The 26,476-nt window shown below is 49.9% G+C and overlaps 1 protein-coding gene across 7 annotated transcripts in view; it reads right to left on the reverse strand.

Moving 5' to 3' along the window:
* LOC122380162 (A disintegrin and metalloproteinase with thrombospondin motifs 20-like) overlaps positions 1-26,476 on the reverse strand; it is a 99,879-nt gene that overhangs the window by 52,435 nt on the left and 20,968 nt on the right. For all 7 annotated transcript variants that reach the window (XM_043363044.1, XM_043363045.1, XM_043363038.1 and 4 more), the window contains exon 2: positions 14,358-14,686. Coding sequence is in view for 4 of the 7 variants with exons in the window: in XM_043363038.1 (XP_043218973.1) it covers positions 14,358-14,686 (329 nt within the window). In the remaining 3 variants the exon portion in view is untranslated. The remainder of the gene's footprint in view (positions 1-14,357; positions 14,687-26,476) is intronic.

A 26,476-nucleotide genomic window follows, 5' to 3' on the forward strand; every position in this document is an offset into this window, starting at 1 on the left:
ACAGAAGCCAGACTCTTGCATCATCTTCACAGACCCCGGCTCAGGCAAAGTTCCAGCGGAGCTCCGAAAAAAAGAAGAGAAACCGTGCCCGTGTCCACGATATTCGCGATATCCATATCGAGAAAAGCAAATGATGTCATATGCATTGCTAATGACTGATGTGTAGGGTTTAAAGATTTAAAATACTGCCAGTATAGCAGGCCACATGTCAAACCGAAAACAGTAAGTAGAAGATCAAAGTGCCTTGATCAAAGTCATATCTTTCAGTCAAGTCCAGGTCAAGTCTAGCAATTTCTGAAATCAGTCATGGTCAACAAAAGCAGATTAAGTCTTCCGGCCACCACTGTCGTGTAGAATCTGGAAGCTATTCGTAAAGTTTAAGCATTTTCCCCACCGAATATCGAACTTGTGGTCCATTTTGCTACCCTTAAAGGGACTATCCCACCTTTAACATGGGGTTTGAGTTGAGATAGCCAAGTTTGCGGCGAGGTTCAGAAACCACTATCTATCTAGGTTGCAAACCCCGCGGCCTCTTGGTGTTGAAGAAATTCGTTCCCTTCATTTGAAAATGGGCCTTGTACAAGGCCCTAGGGGAGAGCGGGGCCAGTTGAACCACTTTTTATATATTGACATGCACAGCGAGATCTAGTTGTCATATCGAAAAATGCACAATGCCATGAAAAAATATGCTCTTTTGGCTTTATTCTAAGATATGTAAAATTATGTTTCAAACATATTTTACTGCCAAACGCATGCTTATAAAACAGCTCTACGCCCGTTTCAAATGACCCCGATGCGAGGGTCAATTGAACCAGCCCATGGGGTCAATTGCACCTATCCTTAACAATGGGATGTTTTCCTCTTTAAGGCCACTTTCGTAAGGAGATATTTTGTCCGGTTTACTTTTCCAAATGCTACATTCAATAGGTCGTTGGAAAGCTAAAAGTGCAAAGTTCCTCATAATAGGTGACATAAAGTACATAGACTATGGTAAAATGGGCGGATGAGAAAAATGAGAAATATCTCAGGCTATAGTGTGCTTTCAAGCAAAAAGCTGGAGAAAAAGGGGTCAAAAATTAAGCTCTATTAAACTACTATTTCAGTTTAAAGCTCATTTCAAAGGTGGACTATTTCCTTTAATGTTTACAGCCCCTGAACAATAACCATTGCAAAGGTCACCGGGGTCCATTGAAACGGCCTGTGGCCCTGTTTCAACTGACCCTCAGAGAAGCGTTTCAATTGACCCCATCCGCTTCCGCCATCTCGCACGCGCCGTAAAGCACATGTCAAACGAGCTGGAGGGACGGCATCATGCTGAATGAAGGGCCAAATAAGGTGTTATTCCGGAGCCAGGAGTCCTTCTTTCAGCAAACAAAGGTATATGAGATATCACACAATATTCACAAGAACGATTTCTCCCAAACGCCCCTCAAAAACACAAAAACAAGTGTCAAATCAAAATTACCGTCCGTTTGCCGCCCAAACGCCGTTGACAAAGGAAGTTGTCCAGCGCGGATGCGCAGTGGTGTGGGCAACGCCATATGTTGCATACTGTTGAAAATAAAGCCATGTTTCATCTGACCCCGTGTTTCAACTGGCCCCGCTCTCCCCTATCTTCAACATGGAGCGACCGTTAGTGTGACGTCACCTCGTTTAGTCATTCTGATTTAAATGGGTTTGTTCGTTGAAAAATCGCTTAAAACTTGGTCTGAACTTTGTTGTTGTGCCTACAGAGTAAAAAGAATCAGCTTTACGACAGTAATGTGGCCTGGGGAAGGAGGTAATTTTGGGCTGTGACGTCACATATTTGAAAGTTTGTGTTTGGAATATGGGAAGCCTAAGATGTTTAATGAAAAATAAATGCCAGAACCGTGTTCCTGGTCATCCAATCTATAAAGTCGGGCACAATTTAACTGGTTTTAACAACATTTTAGAAGGTGGGATAGTCCCTTTAAATTTTCTGTGCCATGCACGGAGCTCACGGAGTTGGCACACACAAGTGCACAGAAGTATTCATTCAAGTCAACTCATCGCATTTTTCGTACAACTGGGCGTACCAAAGCGACACATAAAACCCATCAGAGAGCTCCATATGCAGAGCATTATTGATTATGCATACCTATTGCCAAAGCATCGTTGCGCCAACAAAAGCATGGCCTCGTCTGACAAAAACAACTACCTTACATGTACCTATAAGGTCGGGATTTTTTTTTTCGGTAGGACTGCAAGAAATAAAATATACATGATACAGTATGCATTGTGCTAGGTGCCATTACCGTGCCATTACCTACATACACGTACTCACAGGGATGTCCTGGTCACACGTCAAAAACAGATCACGACGCTCTGTTCGATCATAGCTCTACTGCACAGTGCACAAACTCATGGTTGAACTTTGAAACCACACATGCTTCACCATAGCATATTGTCTGTTGAGCTAGACAACGGGTATCGACATAAATAGACTGTGGCGGGTGCAATGAGGGTGACAATTAAATGCCTTAAATTTTTCACGGATGCTCCATCCCATTTGTTCCGTGGGAGAAGGTTGTGTGAACTGACACCGCCGATAAGTCATCATATAAAAAGAATCGCGTGACTCAATCGACAGAACAATGACGGAAGCCAAAAAGACAGAGCCACCTCACTAGACGGGGACAAAACAATGCCGATAAATCACGTACATACCACCCATGAACACCATGATGTAACCACTGATGGATAGATCGCCGTCTACCCGCCTCTAAAACCAGCATTCTTTTACAATGCCAAACAACTTATGACTTCATCTTTTCTCATCCGCACTTTCTCATGGACGCTGTTCTTGTAATTCGTGACACCATGCACGTGGGAAGGCCATGACAGAGCATCACATCATCACATCATCCTATCCCACCTTCCTTTCAGCTTCTTCGCGTTATGCTCCCCCGTGCTCTGATGCTATCTTCGTGTGCAGGCTGCAGAGTCTCGCACCGTCACACAATGCCCCCGTCCCGGCTCAGCTCAGGCAACGCTCACCGTCTGCGTCAGTCGGTGCCCCTAGGTAAGACATAACCTCAGCTCCGAGTGGGAGATAACTATCATCTCCCATCAGACGCCGGTGACGTTGGCTACAGTCTGACTTGCGAGACGTGCGCATGAGGTGTCGGAAAAAGATGCACCCTAGGAGAAGGAATGATGTAGCAGAGAGGGAAGAGACACGACAGGACAGGAGAGGAAGAAAGAGTGGGACAGGACAGCGGAGGAAAGGACAGGGCAAGGCAAGCTCGTGGTAGTGCACAGCAAGATAAAGCAAGACGAAGAGGTAAGGTCAGAACGGGTTTAACAGGACGGGACAGATCCGATAGCCAGCCGAGATCCATGCTTACCGTTAACACCCGCAGGCCTTGCAGACCGTTTGGCTGTCAGCTGCCCCGCAAGGTAAGCCAGAGCTGTGAGCGGGCTGCGACGGATCGCTCGCTCATTCCGGTCATGTTTCTAGGATAAGATCGCCGCGTCACGCCGCTAGACGCACGCACGTTTGTGCCGAGACCGATCCCCGATAGTCTGGTAAGTGTGCGCAAGAGTTGTGTCGACAGTTTTGACAGCGGCAGGAACGTGACGGACTCATTGCTGAAGTGCGCCCGCGACCAGGGATCGAGCAGGCTGCAGTAGCATAAATTACACCCGCTCACTCTGACTCGCGTAGATTATACCTACAAATGAACAACGGATAGCATCACAGCGTCAAACGATTGAAGAACACAGAGGAAGCACTTTTAACTTTCGGCTGAGCTAATAAGCTTCCGGACAAAAACACTCGTAAGTAGAAAAAGGTTCCTTAATCGAAGCTAATGCAGGTGAGATGGAGATAACTGATTTTGCTTTGAACTTTATAGTGAAACCTGATTAACACATGTTAGAACCGCAACAATGTAAGCTCAGACAAAATTAAATATTTTTTATCTTAATAATAATATTGTTTAAGTGGACGGTCCGATAACAAATGGGAGTGCAATACAGTGACATTAATTATGCCTTGTGCCTATGTACATATTGCTTACATCACGCTGTCAAGTTGGTGTGACGGGGGTATTGCCTGGTACATGGCTGTGCCCTTTTATAGTTAAATAGATGCACGCCTACGCACCAGTATGGGCTCGACCACAGCATAACGGCACTTGGAATTTGACTCACTAAGAAATGTAGGCATGCCATATCCTGAGAGGCTTTATATCGCTAAAAATAGACGATACCTCTCGGGAGAGATTTGACCATGTTTTGACCGGCGACGATATAAACCACTCCAATGTCACCAGATTCTCATTTCCCAGGCCATTTCAGGAATGTCAACATCATGCACGCCGTGTTACCGTGTACCTACCCACCGAATTTCAGCCAGCTACATACAAAATGAGACGTAGCATATGTGCCTTGTGCCTCTATAGAGACACAACTCAAGCTCAATTATCTTAATCGGCATTAATTATGCGATCCAGACATTCAATGACTATCAACAATGATTTTCAAGCTTCCATGACATCCTTACATTGCGACGCGAAGGGCGATTAAAAATATCTCCAAAGTGTCGAAATCCCATTTACATTCTCTCACAGCGCCGGGAGTCATTTGTCTCAACATAGCATTGCTGAACCACGAGAGACCCATCGCCTGCAGCGCGCTAGGCCCAGGACCGATGCAGTGCATGCCACACGACAGACAGTTTAGTCCTGTAGTCTGACGAGCTGTAAACAAACAGCCCCACGGGGACCACCCATCTAAAGTCTGGCACGTGACAGAGTTTCCCCGCACCCCTTCCCACTATTCAGCCGCTCACGGTCCTTCCATGACTCCCACGCTGTGGCCCACCCTTCGGCAGCCTGTCAGCGTTCTCTGACCCACCCCGAGAGCCGTGAAAAACGCACCATACATCGTGACCCGCTGTCGACCCGCCCGTGCGCCGCCGCCCCTTGACCTCCGGTCGTCTGCGTCCAAGCGGGGACTATGTGGGAGGGCGCTCAGCCGGCCTACTCAAATCATTGGCAGCCTCGCCCCTGGCGCTGCAATGAGGAAGGGATATATGGAAGTCTGCGGGGGATCCAGCGCCCGCCCCGTGAGGTAGTCGATAGTGCCCCTGCGGCGCTATCAGTTGGTTTGTCCAGCCCGTCTCCGAGCCCCGCAGAGACCCACCACCGCTAGGCCTGTCTTCACTCTGTCTGTTGCTGACCAGTCAGCATATTAATGAGCGTGTAAATTCAGACGTTCATCGCAACTTCATTACTAGTGGCCGTGAGACCTCCCGCGATGACGCCGGGAGGAGCACCATTCGCGGGCGCGGCGCCACGGGCATGTCGGCACGTGGGTCGGTCCAGGCGCCGGCCGACAGGTCCCTGGCTCGGCTCAGAGCTGTCAGCGCCGGTTCCGCATGAACGACAGTGTTTGCAGACCAGCCAGTGTGAGGTGTGGTGTGGCAGCGGTGGCGCACGTGTAGCCACGGCGGTGAACCCGGCGCTCCTGTGCCCGCTCAAATGCCGTGAATTCCGACAGGCGCCGAGCTCAGATGGGCAGCGCCGGGGTTCGCGGCCAGCCCCCAGATGTATGCAAATGTGGCTGAGCCTGCTGGTGTGATGTCCTGCATGAAAAGCCAGCCGCAGCTCAGAGCCGAGATGACATCACTTATCTGTGACAGGCCAGTCAAAACAATGTAACGTGAGCCCCCGCACCTGCTACACAGCGAAACCGCTGCGGACAAGGGGTCGGCATTTTGGCAGAGGATCACAGGGTGGACCCTGACCCACATTGGAGTTAATGGATAACTTTCCGATTTAAACGATCAAGTTAACCAGTACCGTTTGGCAACTGTTTATACTTCAAGATCATTTTAAAAATAGATTTTATAAACTTCCAGGTACGAAACTCCGGGTATAGCCAAAAGCGTCCATTTATACCTAAACATAACTTATTTTAAGACTTTCGAATAAAGGAAAAATGTTAATGCACATAGTAGTTTGTAAGAAAAATTAGGAGTTCATTATAGTAACAAGGAACAGGCGTAAGCAACGAACAATCTGTTAACCGAGCAAAAAAGACTGGTTGTATGTAAATATGCATGTATTTGTATGTATTTACGATCGTGGGCGATCCACATTCCACACATGGCGCATGGCGATTACTGCCTCTATCTAACGGTTTATGAATGACAAAGTCTGGACAAACCAGTATCTCTGCCCGATTGTCATTGACTCCGATCTAAGAAAAATCGCGGCAAAGTTTTTTGTCGTCATCCCTAGTAAATATTTTCGCGTTACCTTTTTCCCAAAAACTTATTCAAAACTAATTCCAAAACCTATTTAAAACATTCAAACGACTCATGATAAAAGTCGATGAGTTTACAAATTCACCTGCCTGATTCACCGACGCACAGTGGCCCTTTTTCAGGATTAGCACCCATTAATTCCCACATTACCTGAAAGTGGTGCTAGACATCACCACGTGATCAAGGACGTGTTCCCTGCCAATGCAAAGAGAAGAAAAGAAACGAACTGCCCAAGGAGATTCGGCCCAACAGCGACAGGCCGCTCGGCCCAAGATTTGGCGCACGTTCGCATGGCTCGCCCGCCGCCGGCCCAGGCCGCTCCGAACGCAAGTGTGGCGAGCCCGCCAGCCGACCACGCTGCACTGACCGCCAGGACGCCCCAGGGCGTCACGTGACCGCATCTACAGCTGTTGCCAGCCACCGTTAGTCGGCCCCGGCCAGGCAGCAACTAAGGTCAGCGCGACGCGAACAATACAAACACATAGGCGCTTTTGACGTTAGATCTTAAGCCGACCACGGGACTCATGTGCGGCTTGGACATCAAACGCGACAAGAAATCGGACAGTTTTTCTTGAGCACAGCGTTATGCCTACATGACATTTCAATAAGCACATCTTATGGCAAAAGTCAAGCCACATTTAGGCGCACACCAGGTGACACCAGCTTCGAGCCAGGTCAATGAGCTTAGTCGTATCGAACAGGAGCCACAGCCGCTCGTGGACGGAACTGGCTCACGTTATCCACCGTAGAAGCAAAATGGCGCAAAATGGCGCGATGCCCTTTGGTGGACATGGTCAGAAGAGATCGGCGATTCGAACGATGTATAATACGACATGTTCCAGAGTGTTCTACTTAACATAAAGCTTCATATGTATGCTGCCATCTCCAGTTGATAATTGTCCTGTTATTGAGTCCACAATATTCGGCAAAAGTGGTCTATTTAAGTTTATACAATGAAAATTGTGGTTTCTAGGGCTTCTACGTAAACTCAGCTTCACAGTCATGCCACTAATTTTTAATATTTTCTCACCGAAAGCCTTACAAATTGATGTTCATCTCACCCTACTTTCTAGGGTCCGCCGGTGGTGTCCGCGCGCCTCTCGACAAACTTCGATTTTGCGGTCAGTTTTACCAAAGATAATTATTTTATAGGAGGTAAAAAGGGCACCATCGGATAGTTTGGAATGTTTTGCACACGATAAGACTGCTTTTTACTCAAAAGAAGAGAAAAAATATTTTGAATTTATGCGTGCTAATTCTGAAAAAGGGCCACTGTGCGACGTCCAAACACCTCGCCCTCTATCCATGACCCATCAACGGCTGCAGTGTTTCGCTCATGTGGGCCGTGCCGAGCAATATTACTTTGTTCGGACGACCGTCGGCCGTCGGCGCCGCCCCGCTGTCGGCGGTCCGTGTCAGGTCAGACAGGTCACACGGTCAGGTGTGGTCCCAGGCGCGGCGCCGCCCTTACACCGCGGCCAAACATTTACTAACAGAGCGGCGGCGGTCGGGGCGCACGACGCGGTCACAGCGACCCGTGTCGTAAACACAGACAGGCGGCGGTGGGATCTGGCCACACCTGGGCAACCCACCTGTCTGCCGGCACACCTAGCAACACTGCAGAATCAGAGAGCTGCCTGACCTCTGCTCGCCCGACCCAGCGGACCGGCCTGGGTGGCGACAGTGAAGAGTAAACGAAAGCTGGTTCTCTCAAATATTCGTAAAGGTCAAATGCTCCACTACAACCACATGACGGCCCGAGTTTTTTTATCAGACAACTCACAATTACTCCCGGCATAATTCATCGCCCAAACTTCTCATCACCAGTCACCACTCTCACTACCCTGCACCCAGTCTGAGTACGCGACAGTCGCCGTCCCGTCCGCATCCCGTCGCGGCAGACCGGGGTGCCGATGACATCAGCCACTTCAAACGAGCCGACCGCCACGCGACACGACCTGAGAGCCGTGCTGTCAGCGCAGCCAATCTCCGGTGACGAGAGGAGAGACCACGACGCGACTACGGCGCGGCTACGGCGCGGCTACGGCGGGCACGGCGCCGTAGTGGTACGGTGCAGCCCGTGCTTCGGCGGCGCCTGTGCACGGTCTCCGATATCAAAGGGTGCGTGGCGCTCTGTAGCGGGGCAGGGAGAGGCTGTCTCCAGCGGCAGTGACGGGAGGGATTCTGCGTTGCTGGGAGGGGGCGAGGGGAAGGAGTCTCGTGAGGAGTGAGGAGTGAGAGGGAGTGAGAGGGAGAGAGAGGGAGAGAGAGAGGGGGAGAGGGAGAGAGAGCGAGAGAGAGAGAGAGGAGAGAGAGAGAGAGAGAGAGGAGGGAGACTATAACCATTTCATACAATGAACAGATATTAATAGACTAAGGGAGGAGCACGCTAAATAATATGGAGGATATGGTAGTTCACTGGGCGTTTGAAATACGAGATATGTCACTGGGCGTGTGTGCCTTTGAATTGGGCTACGCCCGGCGTGTCTGGATCGCAGTTAAGGATGTAAGTAGTACACTAAGGACGTGACATGCAATATGGAAACTCTGGGTGGTGCTACTAAGATTGAATGTGCAGCAATTCTTAATTTTGGTGCCAAAATAGGTGCGCGATTTCACCGTGTGATGTAGAGACGAGGCCAAGCAGAGAGTCACGCGGGGCCATGGCTTACGTCTATGTGACGCTTCACACCAATAAAAATAATGATTCTTTGACAAAATTTAATTTTACCCACAAACAAGCAATATTATTGAAATGTATGTCTCAGCAATGCCTCCCTCACATTTTAATGATTTGCCAGATAACCACCTACAACACCTCAGGGCTCAGTCTCACTTTTTGTGGTAGCTAAAAAACAGGTAGCTTGAAATGTCGTTTCATGGCACCCTAATGGCTAAAGGCTATACATATAGACATTTATAGATAATTTGCTAACAGTGCGCTTAGTCAGTATGTTGGAGACCACGCCAAGATGAATAAATTTTACCGATAAACTTAGATGCGCGCACAGTTCCGGGTTCAGGCCTCCATCGATTTCAACCGGCTACCTCAACCATCAACGCTTCGATCGTTCAAGCTTTCAACGCCAAAATAATTAATCGGTGCTATATTACAGCTCGCACCATCATATATCAGCCAATCTCATGTCACCGAGGCGTGACATGGGATGGGGTATGACCCCCTGACTGTCGGCGCCCTGGGGCGGGGCGGGGCTCCTGGCTGGGCGTGGGTGTGTCCGGGGCGCGCTGAGCGCCGCCGTCAGCCGTGTTTTCTCTGGCCGACGGCCCCGCCGAGACGAGATTAATCGGCGCGGCGCGGCCGGGTGGCAAATGGCCGGTCTGGGTCTGCCCGCCCGGCGTCACCCCGTCTCGTCACTCTGTCTGATACACTAATGACGGCCGGGGCGGGACTGGACGGCAGCGCTGGCCCGACACGCGCCGACGACACCGGTTACAGCGGCTCACAGCGCGGTACACGGTCCCAGGTGACGAATACTCACACATCCAGCCTGTATGTTAATCATTCACCCACTCGCCATTAGCAGATGCATTACAGCGCTCGGACACGCCTGAGCACCCTCCCAACAGTCCATTACGTTCACGCTGATAGCATGCACGCTCCCACGCGGCTAATCCAAACGGCAGCGTGAACGAGCACTGCCCTACCGTGACTCATAGCGCATCCGCCCAGGCAGTAAGACATCCCTCACCGCACGGAAGCCCTGCTGTGCAGTCATTAGTTTGCAAATGTACGGATGCCCATGCCCTTCCTACGCACACATGACACGGATGGTGATAAATCGCATCCCGGCCATCGATAAATAAGCGATCGGATCGGTGACGTTATTGCATATTAAATGCACTACGTCAGTTTGACGTCAAGGATGGACGTAGGTAGCAGGTTATGAGTGATTCCAGGTTCGTGTGTGCAGTTGACTGACAGGATATAGATGAGGTAAATAGTTGCCACTCCCTACATGCTCTCAACACTGACTAATTCAAAGATATCATTGAGATCAACAAACTAATTAGTGATTGAATGGTAAAATTGAAGTGTCTTCTAAATATTTTATGCATTTATCTCTGGTATAAACACCAGCTCATCAAATTTCATTTTTAACTGTCTCGATGCTACTTACGACCGCATCGCCTTTACAAATTACGCAAAATGATTACAGGCCATGAAAGGACTCAATGCCCTCTTGCAATCACTCAACAACTGGCTCGAGGACGCGAAGTTATAATGGATGTTCTTCCAAAGCTCCACTGCCGCTCCCCGTCCGATTTTTAACCCCGTTGGCGCCCGACAGTCGGTCAGAAGTGCCGTGTTCGCAGGACGGGGAGGGGACAGCTGTCCAGACCAGCTGTCCAGACCCGCCTACCGTCTGACAGCGCACGCAGGCCGGTCTACTGCAGCGGAGGGTCGCAGCCGGCTCAGCCGTACCCTCAGCTGTCTGCTGGGCTGTTCGCGATAACGGTTTTTGTGGCCTGGATTTTTGTTGTTAGAAGTTGACGCGAGCCCAGGTGTTCAGTAACAAGGCTGTTTTCATTGTCCGACGAGCTGTTAAACCTTTTACATATGCACCAGAACGAGGAAAACGTGGCTACCTCTTTTCACTTGGCACAGCCCATTTGAAGGTGAACATGCATTTGCAGGAATCGAAGCTGTTTGACCAAGTGTCAACAATAGTAGACCACCATTCATTGACTGATAATAATAGGCGAGCAGTATAACAGCCTCTTCAAACCGTTTATTTGGATGTCGAATGGCTATATAATTAGTAAGAAAATGGCAGAGAAGGTTCGTCAGCTTTCCACAGACTCATCTTGATCTACCGGGTGGCCCAGAAAAAACGTTCCCAACTTTAAATCAATATTTCTCAGAAAGTGATAAAGATACAACATTGAAACTTCGAATAGTCAATGCGGCACATATTTTCAGTAAATGGTGAGATTTTCATGGTGTTCGGTAAATCACTTTTTAAACGGTTCGTGTTTCAAGAATACCATGTAAAAATTACTTTTTTGCTCCGATGTTTAATCAAAAATGTGAGTGAACGGGCCACTTTCACCCCGCGGCACCGCGGCCTAGAGCCATGACTGCTACTGGCAGCTAGTCTCATTGATGGTTCGGGTCTCAGGATGACACATTCCCTCAGGCAACCACGATGGCTCTGTGCCAGCGGCATCGGAAGAAGTTTCCAGTTTTCTAACCATCTTGTGGCTCAAATGCTTGCCTGGCTGACATTCCTGGGAAAAGGTAGCTTTTCAACCAGTTTTCTTTTTTGTCATCTGCTGGCTATGTTGATTTTCATAAAATATTCTGTGGTCTTCTGGCACATGAACCAGTCTGTTTTAGTTTGTTTTCCTTATCCGGTCGATTTACTGTTTGATCTACTGAAAGGAGATCTCATTGATGGTGCAGTAATCCATGCACCGTGCCACTCCTGCTCGAATCATGATTTGGTGTTAAAACGAATGGCATCCATGAGCACCATTTTGACTCAGTATTTGAATATTTGGCACATAAGTGAGACACAAATATTTAAAATAAGAACATACGTGTTGGTTTCATTCACGTGCTCTATTTTTTATTCTTTTTTATAACATGGGGCGTCTAACCCAATCATCACTATCGTTTGACATCGGCAAAAAAAGCAAAAACGTCTTGCTTAATTCAACTCGAGATTGCCAGTTTGAAAATTATGGTATAGTGTTATAATTTGGCATACCAATGCGCAACGAAATGACGCAAACTTGCTGAAAATTTTGTCTCGTTATTTGCACTCGAATTTGATATATAGGCCTCCAAAGTTCGGAACGTTTTTTCTGGGCCACCCGGTATGTCTTTTGAGCCATCTCGGAAACTCGTGTCGTCACTGTTACGCGCCGCACGCGTAACTGCCCTCGAGCCGTGCGGCACAGCATAACTACAGGCGCCGACTCCCAGTGCCATCTAGTGACGCAAAGGGAAATGAACTGATACCGCGCGGTCGCCGTGCTGTGTGGTCCTCATCGCGAACGACCGGAGGCCGGAGGTCACCGAGCTGCATGGTATATCCAATAGCCGGAAGGTCACCGATCTGTGTGGTCGTCATGTGCAATTGTGCAAGTACAGTCGCCGCGGCGTGTGACCGTGACTGGTCCGAGCCCCGCCCGGGGCTACTGGAGACTGGAGAGGCACCGGAAGCCGAGTTCATCAATAGTGCTGGCCTCGCCGGCGGCCGTCTCCCGGTGAGGGCAGTGGCCGCACCGCTACAGGACGCCGGACCCACCCGAGCCCAGACGGCCGGCCAAGCCCCTTCCGCTGCAGCCCCCTCCCTCTCCCCCTCCCAACAAGACCAGGTAGTAGACAGGCATTATCTGGTACATACCTGTCCACCAGACCGCCGGTGGAAACCAGTCCTAGGTCATCGGAAACGGTCGTAGCTCCCATCTCGTTCGCATCTAGCTGTGCTCGCTAATATGCCTATCGAACGATCTCGGAACTTCCTTGGAACATAAAAACTAGCTCAGTCACTACCTGCATATTTATGCAAGCATGTGTAGAAGCGGCCCTCCTTGAAAATCCAACCACCGGTGACTGCGGTAACGCTAGATAGTTGACGATAGACGCACTCCAGCCCGCGGGTTCCGAGGCACGGAGTCCTCTGCGCTGGCTCGGCCGTCTGGTGGGCTGCCAGTTGGGCGGACCAGGTTGCTGGGCGGGGCGCGATGACGCCGGTCTGACTGGACCGTCGGCGCTCCGCCCTCAGCTGTGGACGTGCTGTCTGACCGCCGACAGTGCTTAATGTGCCAGTCATTACCGTCGAGTGCGGCCTTGGCCGGTTCCGGCGTATCAGTCTACCAATGATTCACCACTGCCCAGCAACCGCGCCCTCCGGAACAACCCAAACAGTCTCCCTCGCCGGGATTAATTGGTGCGAAACACGGGTGGTTCGAGTGGCGACAATCTAGCACGAAACATTGATGACCATCAAATGGTTACGTGTTGTGTGTGTGTGAGCCTTCAGAGCTCATTGAAATTCCAGGAATGTTTTATTCAGAAAAGGAAAGTGCTGTTCATGTAGTGGGGATGCTAAAAGGCCTTTATCTACCACTAACCCTCGATTAGGTCCAAGGTAACTGGTCTGACACGATGCGTTATCGGTGACAATAACCATTTGATATGTCTGTCATTGATATGAGCGACGCGGGTTCCATCGTGGGGACAATCTATAGTAGAACAAGAACGCTTACAAAAACTACTAACCAAGAGATTTTACAGCATCCACTCTTTGGCTGTCTGAGTGTACTACTGGGTCAAGGAAAACTGTTTCATCCCATTACGGAAGCAGCAGCCAATACACCTATCCCATGGTCAGCCGCTTGAAAAGCGGAAGGAATTAACTTGAAGCGACTTAGAGGAAATAAACGTTAAGATAATTAATTACCACACCGCAAGCTAAGGCTGTTCCTTGCAGCATCGATGTCTTAAATGACGGTTGACAAGTTACAAAAGAATGGCTTGTGATGACTCTTCGATTGACCCGATAAGTGTTGTTGATGAATGAATTGTTACTTGTTAACTTTGTTTTATTTTTCCATTTCACATGAAGAACGCTGCAAATAAAATTTCATTATTTTCCTTCAATCAACTGCCAAGAATTAGAACGCATGACAGGAACACCAAAGATTTGACCACTGACGGAAATATAACGATCAGTATATACCGAAATAGCGTGAGGTCGTATCATTATTATTCCAAAGTACCCGTACTGATGGTTGCATATAGCGTATAAAAGCATACAATCGTGACAATCAGCTCCAAGATAAGAAATATTTCATGTAAACTTGCAAGTTTATCTTTGTTGAAAATGCAACAAGAAATGCACTTTCAAAAATTGTTGGAATATCTTCTTCACATGCAACACCTTGATACCATCAAAAAGTTTTTTAAACGTGAAAAGCATGAGATGTACGAATAATAAGAAGCGGCCAGCAATCCGGTCATTGCCAGCCGGTTATTCCGCTGTGGGGGAGGGGAGGGGGGGGGGGGGCGCGAGCGCTGAGCGGTACTCACCATTCCCTTGCAGAGGCTGAGGGCCACGTGGGACCCGGGATCGTCCCGCACCACGCCCACGTAGAAGCAGCGCCTGGTGTCAGCGCCCAGGCCGTGGATCTCGCTGAAGTTGCGGTGCTCGGCCTGCACGCGCAGCTGCGGCACCACCATCTCGCCATGGTCGGGCCACAGGCGCAGCTGCAGCTCGCGGCCGAACGCGCGCAGCCGGTAGTGCAGGTGCCGAGTGGAGCCCGGCGGCGGACCGGTGTCGACCGTGTTGGAGTCGAGGTCGGAGACGGAGGAGAGAGGCAGCTTCTGCGGCCAGACCAGCTCGCTCTCCGTCCAGTCACCTGAAACAGACAGCGACCATTGAAGGACGATCAGTGTTTGGGTGAGTTATACGTCAAAGTTGATGTTAAAGAGATATTTATCGAGACTTCAAGATTTATCATCGCTTTTATTTTATTATGTGATGCTACATATATTTTAGCAAAATTCAAGGCTATTGGAATAGGCACTGAAAAGGTTTTGATAGTATTTACGTTGCTTTACTTGCTTATTCATTCAAGCATTCCTGCCCTTATTCACCCATTCAGTCTCTTAGTCTTTCCCCATCCCACGTATGTAGTGTAAAATAGAGGACGGGAGCATTTCCGGTGTCGCAGACGACTTCCCAGCTCTGCTGACCTTTACCGTCATACACTATATGAGACCCATCTACACCGCAGCAGACGTGAACCCGTGCACACACGGCCACAAACTCAGCCAGTGCGGGTCACAAAGTCACGTTCCAGGCGCGCTATAGGTCACGAAACTACCGCAGGGCGACAGGGTCACGTGTGCCCGTGAGGCACGGGTCTACTCTGATCGTGAGCTGGGGTGTTGTGAGGCGGAAATACTCTATTGGCTAAAACTTGCATTACGTGTTTGGCTGGTCATTTTCAAGCACTTATAACAGTGACTACGACTCAGTGGAAAGCAAAATAATTCAATCACGTAGTGGTGAATCGGTATGAAAGAAATGTCAGCAGAAACCATCATGTGCAGCGTCTGGACACGATCGTGGCTTCTTAGAACTTAGCGAGGATCATCTGTTGTTATTCAATGCACTTTATGACGGATACTTTACGGTTTAGTGTGCAAGCAAGATTCAGCAATTTCCTGTGCCAGGCATACTCAGACCGGAACGAAAATAAATAAAATGTAACCTTGAAGCTAGTGTATGGGTCCTAAAATATACCAGAGGATCGTTAAGGTGTGTGCTTTCAGAAACTTAAATGTTAGCCTCAGTTCCGATTGAGAATGGGTAGAAACTGCATGCAGCAGTACCAAAATTTCCACACGGCTGTTCCCCGCCGGTGACACACAGTAGGTTACTGGGTGCACTCGGGACAGAGACGGCAGGATTTTGATAAAGGAGACACCAAAATGAAATTATATTATCGTGTGCTAGAAATATACTGATAGACGAGCTTTATGGCTCAGCTGAGCGCTAAAATATGCAGACCCCACACTGTCCCATGATACATTGGGCAACCTATAGACGTTATTGACTTGTGTCAAACGTTTTTGTTCCTCATGGCAGACAGATAAATGCTTAGGCATCATACCAATGGAGTTCTTTCGGTATTTTTGGTATTTTAGTATTTAGTACTTATATTATGTAGGTAAAGTGTTAGTCAGTGATCACAAAACTGAACCATTAAATTGATAAAAAAACATAACTTATTACTTAACATTATTGCCATTTACCTGCCTAACTTTCCATTGCCCTTTATAGACCATTCAGAATCCAGTATCTATCCGTTTTCACTTTTCACATATAGTCCCCACATGCATATTGCCTGTACTAAAGCATTACAAAAAAAAACTCCCACGGTTCAAAAGTCATACATTTCGTTTATGCTTTATTCCGATGCAGGTCATTGATTTCGATACCCTCCTGAGTCCAATCAGCCACATCACGACGGTCCCTTTCCTCCTCCGATGACGTCAGCACCAACAGCATCCTGGGTGACGTCAGTGTCTGGCCCCGACACCCCGTCACGGTCCCCAAATATCAGCAGCGTGCAGCCATCAGCTGAACGGGAGCGGCCTGGACGGGGGTGCTGCCGCGGGGGGGGGGGGCGCAACGGAACCTGCCCGGCAGCCCCGGCATCAACAGAGCAGAGGGTCAAGGTCAGCGACCGTCTACCGCCTCCCTCCCCCTCCTCCCCCGCAAGGGTCCGATGGAGACGGAGGGAGAAGGGGCGTGCGATGAGCCTGGATTGGACGCGACGGCCAAGGTAAAGGGATGAAAGCCCGCGTCGCAACAGAAGCTGGGCGTGTTGGTAAATACTGACGGGTAAATGTGAACTTCTGCTTACTGCGGAAGATGTATGCACCCTGATTCATGTGTGAATCAGACGGGCTGAGCTAAATCAGGAAATGCGATGAGTGATTGTAAATTAATGTTTGCTCAATGCGAACAAAAACATTTCTATGACAACCCTTTTATCAGTCGCGGTATATGTATTGAATCGAGTCATTACTCAGTGTGACTCCTAACAATACCGAGGTACCGAGAAGGCCATGATGTTTGGGTAAACACCAGAAAATCATTGAGGAAGATACTAAGAAATGTATTAGAAATGTCAAACAGAAAAATGATTTGTCAGCCCAGACGAAACATGCAATGCAGCCACCTAATGCCTTTGGCATTGCTTTTGTGTAGAAATATAACAGCTCGCCCGTACTAATGAAGTCAGAATAAAGAACAATCTGAGTTACTTATAAATGTTTAATAAATGTTGAGCTAAACCAATGTTATAAATGTTTAAATAGCCACTATCGCGGTAAAATTTAAATGCAAATGAAAGTTTGATCTCGCCAAAAAAAAAAAGCTTACAGTATCTGAGGTAGCCGATTCATTTTTTTCTGCTATCGACTCAAATTCGGTAGCAATTAGCCAATGTGCAATCAGTTTAGTTTGCTTCTCAGCGCCTCGTATGAAACATGAAGTCATTCGAGCTTTCAGCTTTACACCTGCAAAATAACGGTGTCACTCGTAGGTGGGTGTCGGCGCAAAATGTGCCCTCTGCAAGCCGCTACAGCGATTTGTTACCGTTACATGACATTTTTAACGTCATAGCATCTATGAATGAATGGATATCAATAGTGGTTATTAGTGATATCAGACAGGAACAAATCGGACACGGTGAGCGGGCCTGCAACCAGCAAAGATTGAACATGCAAGCAGCGCTGGATTAAATGGATCATGTTGCCCACTGATCGATATATTCCATTAAATCTCATTAAAGACCGTCGACCAGCAGAAGCGTTAATAAATCACAAATCACAGCTCTCACTGCCTTGCAGACACTACTGACATCCATTCAGAGCTGAATTGATCACTCTCCCACTCATCTCTGCCATACAGAACAGGCATGTCCACAACTCGCTGAAATCGACTCGACGCGTCTCTTTCCTAAAGCGTCTGTATATCTCGCGAGCCTCGCGCGCTGCGCCGCCCAGTGAGTGATAGGTGTCGCCTTCGCCGTCCCGTATGCCGATGGCGCGTTTATTGCAGATTGCCGGATTGATCTTTGTCCGTCAAAACGCCCAGAGACAGCCTGCGACCCCTTATGACGCTGCCGTCCCCGCGGAGACGAGCACTTTGTGACTGACGAGCTCACGTGCATAGTGGCCGTCGAGTGGTCCGCGTCAACACTTCTAGCCGAACGATTGACGCCCGTGGTGCAAAAAAGTAGCTGACCAATGCGAACAGTTGGGCGCCTTGGGTGTGCAGGACGAACAAGAGCATCTCTGGGAACACGAAATAAGTAGGTACTTGTCGAGAGATTATGAGAACCGGGACGCAAAATGTCGGGGCATGCGGAACGACAATCACCGGGCCTCATGGTGAGAGACGGCGGGTATGGGTGAGAGGCCGAGGCTATGAGAGGTGGACGGCAGAGCGCGTTGGTCTGACTCGGCGGTCCGTGCCGATTGGTGAGTGTTGGTCCGGTCTGCCACCGCCAACGGTTGTGTAGATGGGCACTTTTGCCAGCTGACTTGTTGCAAGGCAGCGGTATGACACAGTCGCGAATCACCATGCATATTCACAAGCTGTCCAGCATGGCAGACCATTCGTTCGCCTCTTATCACCGACAGCCAATCTAGTGGCTACCCACTATCGCTGTCAATTTAGCTAACGGGTAAGGCATATCGTATACAGAGGATGAAATTCATTCGCATGTCAACTTCAGAGAGCATCTGAAAGGAGCAAGTTAGACTAATTCTTAGTGCGACCAAAATTATACGCCAACTTTTACCAATGATTATGATGCAATATAAAAAGGTCTAAACCAGCGATACGGGTATGCACTCATAAATACGCCATTATTCCCTACGTGCAAAGCTTCCCAAGCCCCAATGAAGCACGATGGGCCGATGATAAATTCATCACGGATAGATTCGCCAAGCGGTGGAGCGGCATGACTTCGTATGACCTGCAGCGATGCGATGCACTGGAGCTCGGTGACCCTGTCGCCAGTTACCATGCATACACTGGCACCCCGCCAATTTCCAGCACAAGCCGACCACAAAAACTCTAAGAGAAGACGTCGCCTGTCAGTGGTCCTTTGACACTGATCCGCCGTGAAGCCTGGCTGTCAGATTTGACTGCGCTGAGCGATCCGACACGGACGTACGCCATCCAAACAAAAACTCTGCACCTACATACGCTCGCCACACGATAATTTTGACAGGAGTGCTCAACTCCTCCGATGTGCCAACTATTCATGACATGAATGCAGCACAATAGTAGCAGCTATTATGTGCGTAAATAGAATGTTTTAGCTGCTCTCCCGGAACCGTGACCCAGTTGCGTAGAGGCGGTTGTGAAGAGATGAGCAGGTAGTTTCGCACCCTAATGATCTAAATATTTATGGGCGCGGCGTTTTAGGGCACTAGGTGCGGGCGCCAGACGTTTGGTGGAAACGTATACGGAAGCGCGAGCGCGTGACGTTGGTGTAACTGGCTGGGAACCGATTGTGAACTTTCAAGAAGCCGCCGAGAATAGAACGTTAGCTGGCTTTGTTACTTTTTCTCAATTAAAAAAAAATTGACAAGTGCCTTTAAATTTGAAAACCGATGCCAGATCAGCGCTTAATTAAATCTACGGGTAACAGGCACTGAACACGTAATTTACTCGTAAGATCAAGACCAACGGAGTATAATAGATTTTCACAAGGAAGACGTTTTATGAGATAAAAGGGTCAAAAGTTTAACGTCACCCAACGGGCATGGGGTCAACGTTCGTTTGAGGTCAAGTGCTGTGCCTGTTATGTAAGAAGTTCGTGACGCCTCGAGGAGACGAGTAAAGTGCGGCAAACGTTCGAACATCACGCATACCTATACAAAAATAAAATAAGAAGACATATGTCTGCGGAGTAGTTTTGAAATAATAGTTATTACAGAACCTTGAATTTTGTTTAATTTTTGAAGGTCAGAGCGGCGATCTGTGTTACTCCTTCCGCATTATATTCTAGAATTTACAATAATTGGTCATTTAAAGCAAATTGTCCTCGTCGCCTAAGGTAAATAAACGCGTAATTGGTAGCCGATCACCCATTCACCACCGGCCCTCGTACGATCGCGGTCTCGCCCACCGCCAGTTGACCTCCTTTGACCCGCGCCCCGCCTCCTGTCGCCGCTGGAGACCGTGATCTCGCGCGGAAACGCTCCTCCACCGGTCCTCAAACTCTCATCAGTCGACCATCAGCCCGGCTTACATCCATTAGACCACCTACACACCGCCGCCGGTACCGCTCAGCGGTCTGGGCACCTCACCTCAGGTCAGAGCTCCAGACAGCTTCCGTCGGCGATATTATCAAAAGACTCGCACCACTCGCCAGCCCACCCCGCTCAATAGATTCAATAAGCGGCGCATTGTGCCCAGCCAGCCACCAGAACTCTAAAAAACAAACTATCTGCACTGACAGCGCCCGAAGAATATCCATTATCCTCGCCGCTAACAGCGGCCTCTCGGCTGGCTTAGCAACACAATAACATATCCCGTCTCGCCTGTTTGTCCGTCTGTCTGTGTGTCTGCGGCCGTTTCCGGCGGCCCCACCCGTCTGTAGCTGTCTGAATTGCCGGCTAGCCGAGCGCCGCGCCGGCTGCAGCCACCTCCGGCATTGCTGCACATGATTTGAATGCCGATCCGAGGCGGTATGTGCCGGGAGGGGCGGTGGTGAGGGCGGAGAGGTTGAGCGGTGGAGGAGGGCGGTGGTGAGGTCAGAGGGCGGAGGGCGGAAGGCGGTAAGGCCAGAGAGTCAAAACGGCGCGGCGGTAAGAGAGGCTACCAAGGGCGGATACTCAGGGTGGAAGGCGGTAAGGGCGGAAAGGCGGCACAATTGTAAGGACGGCTACCGAGGACCTACCCAATACGGCAAACGGTTATAACGGACAACGGCTGAATTAGGCGGCGTCAAAGGGCGACGTCACTGGGCGGTGACAGTGGGCGGCGTCGTAGGGCGGTGACTGAGAGAGTTTTATGGTGGCGCAGGGCGGTGGGCGGAGGCGGCGGCGGAGCGTGGGCCGTCCTGTAGCGGTGCGTGCGGGCCCGAGAACGGCACGGAAATGACTGGCACGACTGCGCTGCCGAATTAGGCGGCCCATCGCCCACCGCGTATCGGTTCACTCACTGGCTCAGTGGACCAACCCAGCGAGCGATGGGGGGGGGGGGGGCGGGGGAAATTTTAATCGATATTTGGTGCAACACATCACGGTGAAAATAATCGTGGAAATGACCAAACAGCTACAAAGCGGGTATAGAGATGGAATTCTGCATGCTCTTTACATCATCTTTCTTTCTTTACTTCATGTAAGAAACAAAAGGAACCTTTCATTTGATTTGTCTATTTAAATTTCAAACTAATATCAAAAATCAACTAGATGTTTGTGTATTCGCAATGCAGGCATTGTGGTGGAGCGTTACATAACATGCTTTGCTCAGAACCGTGCCGTCTACTCGCACTGCTCCCATGTGGGCCCCCTAGAGCAACAGGTCTGCAGGACAGCTGCAGCGGCCCTCCGCGGACCCCGGCGACGTCCGGGCGCTCCTGAGCCGACACCGGAGACACTCTGGAGACCACAGCTGCTTCCACCGGTCCGGCTCGGCCGCTTGACTCACTCGCGGAAGCCGTCTGCGTTTACCGGACGCGTCAACAGGAGCACTGCGGGCCGACGCCATGCCGCAGTGAGGGAGAGTGCAAACAAACCTGGGGTGCCACCGCCGCGGGCGGCCCGGGGGTCACCAGGTCACGGCGCCGCCGGCCGGTCGGACAGCCGCGTCTGGCACCTGGTGATAGTGGTGTCTGAGCTGCCCGTGAAAATGGAACGTCTACGTGGAATAACCAGGAGCTCGAGACTTAAACATCTCGTATAACATCAGCCACTAGTCGAGGTGGTGACGTGTGAAAATGGAGCTGCAGTTTCTCACGTTTACCGAGTTTATGTATGGGAAAAATGCGCCCTTCTGTGGCTTATTCTGAAAAGCATCTTTCACGCACCCAGCACAGTGGTGATTCGTGATCCGTCAGACGACGTTATGTTCTCAGTCACTTGACGACAACCCACGACACCCTTGGCAACAGCGCTTCGTGATACTTGGTGGTCCGTGTCGCCTCGACGTTAGTGGTCTTCCGTGCTTTGATAGAAGTTACCATATGTCACCTGTCACTGTCATGTCACATCTGATGAAATTGTTATTGTCGTGCCACTTGTGGTTGTTGTCCACTCTCGCCGACAGTCAGCATACCGTTTTTCCGGCCTCAGTGACCCCTAAACAGTGAATATTGGACAATTATATTCCATTACAATGTGTTTATAAAATTACCTCGCAACACAGTTAAACACAGACACCACAACACAGACCATGACAACAACGGTCGACACACCATCGCAAATGTTAACCGCTATGGTACACGTATGAAACCACTGCAATTCAACTGACTGCCATGACCCAGCTATGTAAGTGCTCTCGACCGGCCTAGAGAAATTGAGCTTAGGAAATCCCTTCATGGTTAAATATTTCTCATCCGCGACAGCTTCAAAGGATGCTACACAAATTTAGGTCACCGACTCTCAAATCACACCTTGCTGATATATTTACGAAATAACTCCCGATATAACTTCCGAAACGGCCGTGTGAAAGACACTTCCGCGGCTTCTTCCAACGTAAACATGCCTCTGCCGTGTCGGAGCGTCTGCTGTCTGACAGTGGCTCGCGGGCATCTGGTATCACATCACAGCTCGGCACGGGCTCGGCACGGCCGCGACCGCGGCGGTATAGGGGTGAGCGAGGTGGACCGCCGGCCTTGGCACTCCACCGGCGGCCGGACCGTGTCACTCCGCGCCGCCGGCGCCGGCAATTAGGCCGCCCCCGCCCCCGCCCCCCGCCCGGGGAGCGGCGGGCGACACCGTGGTCCGGTTGACGACGACGGCGCGGTGCGGCGGTGACGCTGAGCGGGGCGAACGATGGCCATGCATCGCAGGCAAGAGTGGGTCCTGCTGGTGGCTAACTGCTTGCGGCCACTGTTGGCACCAGTATGTGAACTACTGGTGGTAGCTACTGCAGAAACAATCACTAGAGGCTACTGTTGTTTGCTGCACTGCTCGATTCACCCGACATTCGTTGGTTTTGCTGTTGCCATCCGAACCCAGCGCGGCCAGGTCAATCACCTGGCCGACAATCGGTATCGTCTGGCAGTGGCATTCCTCCTCTGCTGCCGGCAACCGCCGCCTGGTTCTTGCTCTGTGTTGATACGTCTGCCGTTGCTAGCTGCTGTTTGTTGTCTGTGCCGCTTTCATCAATCGTCACTTCAAACACGCCTTTCGAGTTCCGCGTTCCGCCGACTGGCAGTCCGCGATCAAATCGTGCTCCCTGCGAACTCTGGTCACTCTGAGGCGGGTGGTGTCGGTGATATTTCCAGTGATCTTGGATGGTTACTCCACGTTCCTACACGAGAAGGATGACGGGACGACAGCGCCAGGTCGGAGTTCAGGGAGGTCAGAGTTAAGCGGATAAATGATTAAGAAGGAGACTTTTAAAACAGAATCAGTGAACAAAGCCCGATGAGACACCGAAGCCAGAGGTATGAGGCACAGCCAGCCAAGGCGCCTTCCGCAATAAATAAGTAATAACTAATAACCTATTCGGTTTGATTATGAGATAACTGGAATCCCTGCTGGAAGGGTCGGAGCAGCTCGATAAGGTGGGCCGACCACCATGGGCGAAAGCTCCGGTCCCAGGTGGTTTCCAGGTGCCCCACCCGAAAACCGTTCACCAGGGCCGGAACCGGTGATCCCGTCCCTATATGGAGTCCGATCTCAGCTGGTAAGGTGTGGTGGTTGCGGCGGTCCCGCCGATCAGTAAACCGGAATTAGGTATATACCGCCGATCAGTGGTGGATGATTGATAAAACTCAGTGGAAGAACGCCGATTAAAACCATGCTCTGATTGATGGATAAACGGAGGAAATTGATTAGCATGAAGAAAGTATATTACAACAAATTATCATTATCTGTTGTACATGATATGATAAACGTTTTAGGTTTAGTAGTCATACAAAATGCCGGCATTCCATACTATAGCTCTGGTTACAATCTGTCGATATTTATGCGTTTACGACATTCGTTTTACGGAGCCCTTCAGAGAAATTGGCACATATGAATCAGTGCGCCATTCAAGATGCACCACACCACAGACAATTAACAAATGGCCTGCCATCCTTGTCACAACATCTATTACAGGAAGTCGTAGACCGGTGGCGAATATTTAGACCTGATTATGCCAATCGCCAGCTCGGACACCCCACCCACCGATACAATCGGCCCACTGGCACCAGAGACCGCAGCTTATGGGCCCACCCACCGAACAGCCTGTCGGCTCCCTATGCATGTCCTGTCAGAGCACAATTTGCAGTGGCAGGGAGTAAGAGCCCCCTGGCCGCGCCAAGCATAGCTGGCCATCATCTGCGGCGTTTTTGACGCGGCGTGCTTTGCAAGCTGACGTGCTATAATGTGTACGCCGCCGTAGGGCGTAGATATAACGGTTGGTGTTTATACTGCCGATGTGAAGACAACTGCCGTGTCTGCTCTTCATGATGGGCGCTGTTATGAACTTAACAAGATAATAAACCAGACAGAGATGCGATCGTGTTCTATATGGCGGCGGTCACAGTCAATGAGTGATGCCTGTTTGGCCGACCAGTGGGCTCAGGCATACCGGGGCAACCATTTTAATTAGATATCGTTAGTAAGTGGAAAATACCGGAGTTGAGTCTCTGTAGCAAGGATATTGATTGGCACCTAAGAATAGTACCGACAGTTGAATGAATCAATGCTAGTTATGGAATGCATTACGGAGACGAGTAACAATTTGTGTCACTATCAGTGTCGTGTGATTAATCCTAGTCTTAATCAGCACAATTCTCAGTATTGATTTCAAAACTAACGGTGATTAGCATTGACTCCACAAGCCTCACTAAACCCTGTGCATAGGCGATGGCAATATCTTTGACCTTCTTGAGATGAAGACCGTTTAAATGCTAATGCCACCTGTCTCGTTGGATAGCCAAAAGCAAATACAGATGTTTGCAGATATCTCTCTTTAGGGCGACGTGAATGTGAAGTCAGTTTAGATTGTCGCCGTACCTGGCTATTAACGATCATCGTTCACTTCAGCGAACCTTTACCAAATGTTTCAAATAAGGCAAGGCCCGTTTACAGTCGACGGCACTCAAAAGAGTCACCGCCTCTGTGACTGTAGTACATAACACGATGACACCTTTTTAATGACGCTATAACTCAGCATGTAGGGATGTACTTTAAAATGTATTATATGCTAATCCCCTTACATTAGAGTGCCAACTCGGGTTGCAATCCTTTTGGTATACCCACTAACTATAAATGTCACAAATGTCCATATTTGCCAGCGAAAACTGGCCACACTTGTCTGAAGGCACATATTTCCAGGCCAGGTGTGGCAGGGTCGGTGCGTTCCCAACGCCCAATTAGCCTTAACATCAGCTGCCCGCGGTGCCTTTTCGCTCTCTTTTTCTTTTATCAGATGCATCGGCAAACCATTAACCATAGATTTCTCTACATACATAGTCGTGGATTAACCGGTCATCAAGGCGACCTTCCTCTGTGTCCAGCACCGCAAACTCTAGTTTCACACAACACAGTTGCTCTTGTGCCTCGCCTGCAAACCTATGCCTCAAACGTATGAACCTGACGACAAAATTCTACCCGGGCCAGTCGCCATGGTGCGGTCGTTTCCTTACCCCTCGCGAGGCCCCTATGGATTCCGGACTTCGGATCGGCATGAACTACCGCCCAACAATTGATAGTCTGATGGAAGCCGATCAGGCTGTCGCAGACGAACTGCCACTGCCGCTACCGCCGACATAAAGAAATAAACCCAGACAGAGCGGAATATTGGCCATTTGTTATACGGCGTCGCCGCCCGGACAAGTGTCGGATCATGCGCTGCATGCTCTGCATGCCGCAGACGATAACACAGGAGCTTTGTTTGAAATAACACCATTTACCGATGATAAGTGATGCGCCAAGTTTCATGGAATTGATGGTGGATGACTGCAGAGCAGGACACTACTGACGCCATAAGATGACAAGATTTGAGCCGGGTGTGAAGAGAGACGTACAATGTCATTTCTATGGCATCTGCATGTAGAACATACTCGGTAAACGCTGTAAACACAATGCAAAGAAAAACTTCTACATTCACAGTGGACGCCTTCTCATAGATTTCTCACGCATAGAACCCATGCGTGAAGCGTTGTTGCGAGGAACGATTCTGTCCCGCCGTCCGACCAGAACCCCCCCCCCCCCCCCCCCCCGACGACTCGGCTCGTCTGGTGTGACCGTCTCCTCCGACACTCGGCGACGGTCACCGGACACCTCCCGTCGGAGCACGGTGAGACCATCAGCCGCCCACGAGCACCTCTGACCGGCTCGGATAGCTGAGGTCCGGTCCGCCGCGCCGCCACCCCAACCAACCAGCTGGGCAGTGATTCATGACCCAATCAGAGTGCTGGCTGCAGGAGGACGAGCAGGCGAGGTGGTTCGGA

Source organism: Amphibalanus amphitrite, unplaced genomic scaffold (genome assembly GCF_019059575.1).
Source record: "Amphibalanus amphitrite isolate SeventyFive unplaced genomic scaffold, NRLGWU_Aamphi_draft 000092F_arrow, whole genome shotgun sequence".
NCBI classification, from domain to species: Eukaryota; Metazoa; Arthropoda; class Thecostraca; order Balanomorpha; family Balanidae; genus Amphibalanus; species Amphibalanus amphitrite.